At 36.9% G+C, this 7,065-nt stretch overlaps 1 protein-coding gene across 1 annotated transcript; it reads right to left on the bottom strand.

Annotated features, from left to right (window-relative positions):
* Positions 1-5,807: 5,807 nt before the first annotated feature.
* LOC131421770 (THO complex subunit 7 homolog) lies at positions 5,808-6,789 on the bottom strand. Its single transcript, XM_058568588.1, has one exon. It carries the CDS (start codon positions 6,722-6,724, stop codon positions 6,113-6,115), a length of 612 nt encoding a protein of 203 aa, XP_058424571.1. The 5' UTR covers positions 6,725-6,789; the 3' UTR covers positions 5,808-6,112.
* Positions 6,790-7,065: the final 276 nt, after the last annotated feature.

Raw genomic sequence — 7,065 nt, 5'->3', positions numbered from 1 at the left:
GCAGCAAAGATGAATGTCCCAGCTCAAGAAGAGAGAGAGAGAATTTGCCCTTTTTTCACCTTTTTGGGCCACTTGGCCCCCAACAGACTGAGTGATGTCCACCAAGATTGGTGAGGACGAATCTCTTTACTCAGTCTACTGAATTAAATGCTAATATCTTCCAGAAACACTCTCTCAGACACCACACCTAGAAATAACGTTTTACCAGCTATCTGGGGCATCCCTTAGCCCAGTCAAGTTGACATATAAAATTAACCATCACACCAGCATGTCTGAAACTAACCATACTTCTGGACTCTTCATTTTTTACTTGCTTAACCTAGTGTGACCTGGGTTTCCATAACTTTGAATGGAAGGAGCCCTAATACAAATCTTTAAGAATATTATAGACATAGTGCAGTTTTTGTTACTTTTAAAAATAATTTGCTACTTGAAAGATACAGTAAACTTTGTGATGTGAGACCAAATTAATCAAAGTAATTGATTTTGCAGGTTGGATTTAAACAGTGTATATTTTATTATCTTTGTTGTTGTTTTGGAAATGCAACATGGAATATTGGTTCACAACTATAACTACGTCTCTAATCCTCTGTTTTTAAACTTTTTCCGGTAAGGATAAGGATACCTAAGGATTTATATTGTCTTAATAACAGCTGTTGTTAATGTTCTCCACTGGAGGCAATGTACTTCCACAGAACATTAAAGTGGGAAGGATCTTGGAAACTGTCTATAATTTTACAAATGAGAAAATTGAGACCTAGAACAATTAGGTGATATAAGCCAGCGTCTCTACTCTTCCTTCAGAGATTAAGATATAAAGACCAGAAAATTTTGTAGGTGAAACCTTGGTTTGAAGTCAGCGAGAGAGAGAGAAAAAAAAGAAAACTGGATCACATCAGAACAATGAATGAACATGCATTGTGCCCAGTCCTTATCATCTTTTGCCAAATTGCTACAACAGCCTTTTAAACAAATGTCCTATCCTATAGACTCACCCAAACCACACTGTACGTCGCTGCTAGATTTATTTGAAAAACACAGATCTAACCATCTCAACCTCTTGATCAAAAATTTTTAATTACTTCTTTTATAGCCTAGATTATTCAATACTTTCCCTTGCTCTTCTCTAGTCAAGCTAAGCTATTTGAAGTTCCTCAAATATGTTATGAACTCTGACTTCTCTCTTGTGTATTTACTGTTCTTTCTGTGAGGAACATGTTTTCCTTTTCTGTGAGTACGTACCTCCCCTGGCTAATTTTCATGCAGCTCTTGTAAGACTTAGCTCAGATCATAGCCACTCACCTCTCCCTGAGAATCAATTCTTGGAGCAAAGGCAAAATTTGCAGTGTAATTATAAAAAAATCTAGAAAATAATGGTTATTTCTTTAATTATCATGCTCTGCATATATTATACGATAATATTTATAAAATTAGTAATGAAACAATAAAACCAAATTGAAAAAGTTAAGCATATGTTAGAGCAAAACATAACTCCAAGACCAGGTATATAAAAGCTATGACAGTTGAAATTTAAATCTCTTATATAGCAGCAATATTAAATATTGTAGTTAACCATGTTTATGTTGATACATAATAGAATCTGCCTGCTTTGCAACTGGAATTCCTCCTCTCCTATTTTTGTTGAGCTTGAGTTAGTAGTTCATATCAGTATCTTAGAGATAGATGTCTAGATTTTGAAAAATTCCCATCAAAAATTTCTTGGATGGTTACATTTTGTTTTTTAATCAGTCTGACAATTTTAGCTCTGTGATTTGAATATTTAATTCATTTACATTTTATTTAATTACCGATATTTTGGAGTGGGATTTTTTTAGATATAGTCACATGCCATAAAATTCATCCTTTTAAAGTGTACAATTAGGTAGGCTTTAGTATATTCAGAAGGTTGTGCTACTTTCACCACTCTCTAATGCCAGAATATTTTCATCTCTCTAAGAAGAAACCCCATACCCATTAGCCAAATCCCATATCCAGTAGCAGTCACTCTCTATTTTCCTTTCCCCCCAGCCCCTGGCAACTACTAATCTGCTTTCTGTCTCTATGAATTTGCCTGCTCTGGACACTTCACGTAAATGGAATCACACAATATGTGGCCTCTTGTTGGAGAATGTATCAGTATTTCATTTCATTTTATGGCTGAATAGTATTCCATTGTATAGATATACCACATTTTGTTTATCTATTCACCAGTTGATGGAAATTTGGGTTGTTTCTACCTTTTAGTTGCTATGAACATTCATGTACAAGTTTTTGTTTCAATATCTTTCTTTCAAAAATTCTTTTGAGGGGGCCGGTTGGTGGCATAGTGGTTGAGATTGCACACTCCGCTTTGGCGGTCCAGGGTTTGCAGGTTAAGATCCCGGGCATGGACCTACACACTGCTTATCAAGCCATGCTGTGGCAGGTGTCCCACATAAAATAGAGGAAGATGGGCATGGATTTTAGCTCGGGGCCAATCTTCCTTAGCAAAAAGAGGAAGATTGGCAACAGATGTTAGCTCAGGGCTAATCTCCCCCCTCCCCCAAAATAAAAGAATTCTTTTGAGTATACAATTAAGAATGGAATTAGTCATATAATAACACTATGTATAACTTTTCGGGCAACCATCGCACTGTTTTCCATAGTGGCTGAACCAATTTCTCTTCCCATCAGCAATATATGAGGGTTTCGATCTCTCTGCATCCCCCCAACACTTGTTATTTTCATAAAAGAATTTATTATATACATCCTAGTGTGAAATGGTGTCTCATTGTGATTTCGATTTGCATTTGCCTCATGGCTAATGACGTTGAGCATCTTTTCACGTACTTATTGGCCATTTGTATATACTTCTTACATTGCTTCTATGGTGACCACCTCATTTTTCTCAGCTCTCCCCAAACTGAAACAGTTCAAGAGTCCCATTTCTCCTGAGAGGGTGTTGTCAATATTTAAAATTCAGTTTGCTTGATTATCTTGCAACCACAGCTCTCTAATGGGTTCAAAGGAAAGCTATGATTTTGTAGATTTTTTTTCTTGGTGTTTAGATTTAAGATGGGGGCAATGTTCTCATGTGGTTTTCTTCATCCTAAATAAAAGCAGAATTCCTAGTTTCTTTATGTGTCATTTCTGGAATGCTTTTCCATCTTTTTGGTTAAAAAATTATAATAGTATTGCCTTTGGGCCAGTGCTTCCTGCAAGCATCAAAAGGCAGGATAGTTTAGCTGAAGTTTTCTGCCTTGGTTTTGAGGCCCTTAGTTTCATTTAACTTTCTTCTCAGTCTCCCAAACAATAGGGACTGCTAAATGTCCTAAATATACCCTATTAACAGAAAAATGTCTCCTCCTTTAGGTATATTCTGAGTAACTAAACTCATCCTACTTTGCCTCATCCTGAGCAAATTATTTTTCTATACTTTGTAATTGGAACCATGTGTAAACCTTAATGTCCTCACTTTGCAACTTTGGGTCTTCTGTCAAATTTTTACTCTTTTTAATTTCTGTATTCTTGCTGGTAGTCTCTCAGAAAATAATCTTGTCATACCCTTAGGCAATGGCTCTGCTTGTGGATGAATGTGGCTACTATCACTTCTCCACATTAATTTCTTTCCAATATGTTATGCATTCTGGCCTCAACTATGGCAACTATGGCAATCATTAACCCTAACCTAAACAACACAAGGAGGTAATTATGCCCCATTGAAGTCAGGCTGGGACAATGCTTTCACCACCAGTTACTACAACTTTCGACAGCAAGGTACATGTGTTTATTTCTAAATCTCCTCTACCCTTTATAGAACACATACCCAAAAGCATAGTGGCTAGCATGCATGTATCACCTTCCCAATTTCAAAGTTTTGCCTCTTACAGAAATTAGAGTTTTCACTTCTTTTGAAATTTACCTGAACATAATCTTGCTCAGTGTGCTAATATTTTCAGGAATATTAGGGTTTTTCGTTTTTGTTTTTGGTAGACAACGGTAGCCATCAATAGTTTCAGGTGAGTGAGGGTTAGTTACATTCCCCCACAACCTCACTCTACCAATGAAGCAAGTCTTAGACAATCCTTCTATAAATTGTGGAAACAAGCAGGCAAAAAAATAGTCATATCATCTGTTCTGTAAGTGCAGTGAAGTCCCACCTCTACCCTTTTTGATGTTCTAACCACACCTTTCAGGAAAGATACATTGGAGGCAAATATGACAATATCCTAAGTGCAAGATCCAGTTAACCTTATTCTCTGTTTCAAGCAAGCAGAATCTTCCAAATTCTTAGCTGGACACAGGACAATTTGGGGAGTGAGCCTGGAGAGTAATCCCTAACAGAAGAGGCTACAGGGCTGGACAGAAATTTTTTTATTGTGGTCAAGTATACATAACATAAAATTCACCACCTTAACCATTTTTAAGTGACATTAAATACATCCACACTGTTATGCAACCATCACACAACCAACACACACAAAAAATAAATAAATAAAATAAATAAATAAAATAAACACACAAAAAATAAATAAATAAATAAAATTTAAAAAAGCTTAGGAATCTTACTGTTGAATAATTTACATAAACAGATACAATTTAAAACCATCTCTAATTTTCACAATAATTATTATTCTGTGACATCTAATTTAGCTAAAAAATTTTTCACAAACATTTGAAGCAATGAAATCAATTAAAGGCTTTACTTGTGTAACAGATAAGTACACTCTCAAGTTTATTTGCACTAGGAGAATTTTTTCAAACTTTTTTTTTCCTTTTTTTTTTTTTTTGTGAGGATGATCAGCCCTGAGCTAACATCCGTGCTAGTCCTCCTCTTTTTGCTGAGGAAGACCGGCTCTGAGCTAACATCTATTGCCAATCCTCCTCTGTTTTTTTTTTCCCCAAAGCCCCAGTAGATAGTTGTACGTTATAGTTGCACATTCTTCTAGTTGCTGTATGTGGGACGCGGCCTCAGCATGGCCGGGGAAGCGGTGCGTTGGGTGCGCGCCCGGGATCGAACCCTGGCCGCCAGCAGCGGAGCGCGCGCACTTACCCGCTAAGCCACGGGGCCAGCCCTGCACTAGGAGAATTTTTATCTTCCTTGATTGCAAGGAGCTTGTGAAAAGTAAGTTGTCAAAACAAAAATGAATTTTCTTTGAGATTTTTTCTTTTTTTTTTTGTCTCAAACAACTCTTCACTTTATTAATACATTTTTTTCCTATTGAAAATGGCTCCTAAAGAACAAAACAGTGGAGAGAAAATATATCAACAAAATATTTAACAACCACATTGCTCAAGTATTAAAGAGAGAGTAATGCATATTGATTTACTTTGCATTTTGTAATTACCTCTTATACTAATGATTCTTAATATCATGGAACGTCTCTCACAATAAGCATACACCACAAACATTTGGCACATACAAGTTCACAGCACTCCTGAAGGCTATTCATGGACTCCATTTACAGAAGTGGTAATAATTTCTAGAAACTGACTCATTTTCTCATGTACATCCTAGAAACACCAGCTTCTCACAATCTTCAACTTATTTTGTAAACAAATTAATGTTACCAGTTAAAAATTACCTAGAATACTAATGAGCACAAACATATCTGGCTTGAAAACATCTTATTAAACATTTTTGGATGTTGCTTCCTACCTTTTAAGTTTAAGAATTAAAAAAAGGCATTTCAAGGGGCCAGCCTGTGGCATAGCGGTTAAGTGCGTGCACTCCGCTGCTGGCGGCCCAGGTTCAATCCCCGGTTGGCAGGGATGCACTGCTTGTCAGGCCATGCTGTGGCGGAGTCCCATATAAAGTGAGGAAGACGGGCACAGATGCTAGCCCAGGGCCAGTCTTCCTCAGCAAAAAGAGGAGGATTGGCGTGGATGTTAGCTCAGGGCTGATCTTCTTCACACACACACAACAAAAAAAGGCATTTCAATAAAAACAAATCCATACTGAAGTCATTTTCCTTTGTGTGGAGAAATATGAATGAACTGTGCATTATTAATATTTAAAAGTAAAGTGGTTCACTGCCAAAACTTTAAATATCTCAAAGCACTACAAATTCTAAACACATTAAGATCATGTTGCCACTTCAATATTCTTGGGAATGGTGAGCAATTAGCCTGTCTATGGCTCAGGATCTGCTGCCATGCTTGTTTCCTGAGCTTCTTCTACCTCTGAGAGTTTTTCATCATTTTCCAGTGTTTGCTGAAGTTCATGGACGGTACTAAGAAAAGGAAACTGTTTCTGTCTTAATTCCAGCTTATCTTCAACACTTTCTTTAATATGTGAAAGATGCTCTAATTCTTTTCCCGGAGCCTCTAGTTCCTGTAATGTCTCATGCCTGTCTGGATGATGCTGGATCACTTTTGCCAAAGCATCATATTCTTGGCGATTTTTTCGTATTTGTTTTGCTGGAGGAATTTGCTTTTTGCACTCAGCAATTTTTTCATGTGCTCCGGCAGTGCTGCATTCTATTTCTTTGTAAATTTTTTCATAATTTTCCATTTCTCTGAGATTCATATCATATACCAGCAAAGTTTTGCCCACTGAAAACTCGCCTTGGGACAGTGTGCTCAGTGTACGTTGGTACTGGCTGTATCCTTCCTCCTGGGATCCAGAGTTGCACCATTTAATGAAACTTTTCACGAGCAGATTAATTCTTCGATCATCTCCAGTGCCATCTCCATCAATTAGGAGATGCTTCTGTATGACTTCGTCCTCAGTCATGACTCCCATTGAGGTTTTTTTCTTTTGGCTTTCTATCTCGCTAACATATTTTACTGTTAAGAAGCTAACTTCCATTCTTAAAGAGGAATTTCATATTTTAAAAATTATTATTTTTCTAAAGAACGAGTGCTTTCTGCTTTTATTTCACAACCACATTCAGAAACTGAGCAGTATCAGGATTCTTTGCTTTCCTCTTGTGTCCGCTTTTGTCTGTTTTAGCCTCATTTTCTCAGGCTCTTTGACACGGGATGCCTGTTGGTAGCTCCTAATAAAATGAATAAAAAAGAGTTGATTTATTTCTCTCTATCTAGATATTCTAGGAAAGAAGTCCGATTGGCTTGGTTTGTACT

Source organism: Diceros bicornis, chromosome 3, assembly GCF_020826845.1.
Source record: "Diceros bicornis minor isolate mBicDic1 chromosome 3, mDicBic1.mat.cur, whole genome shotgun sequence".
NCBI classification, from domain to species: Eukaryota; Metazoa; Chordata; class Mammalia; order Perissodactyla; family Rhinocerotidae; genus Diceros; species Diceros bicornis.
This window is presented reverse-complemented; position numbering and strand designations above follow the sequence as displayed.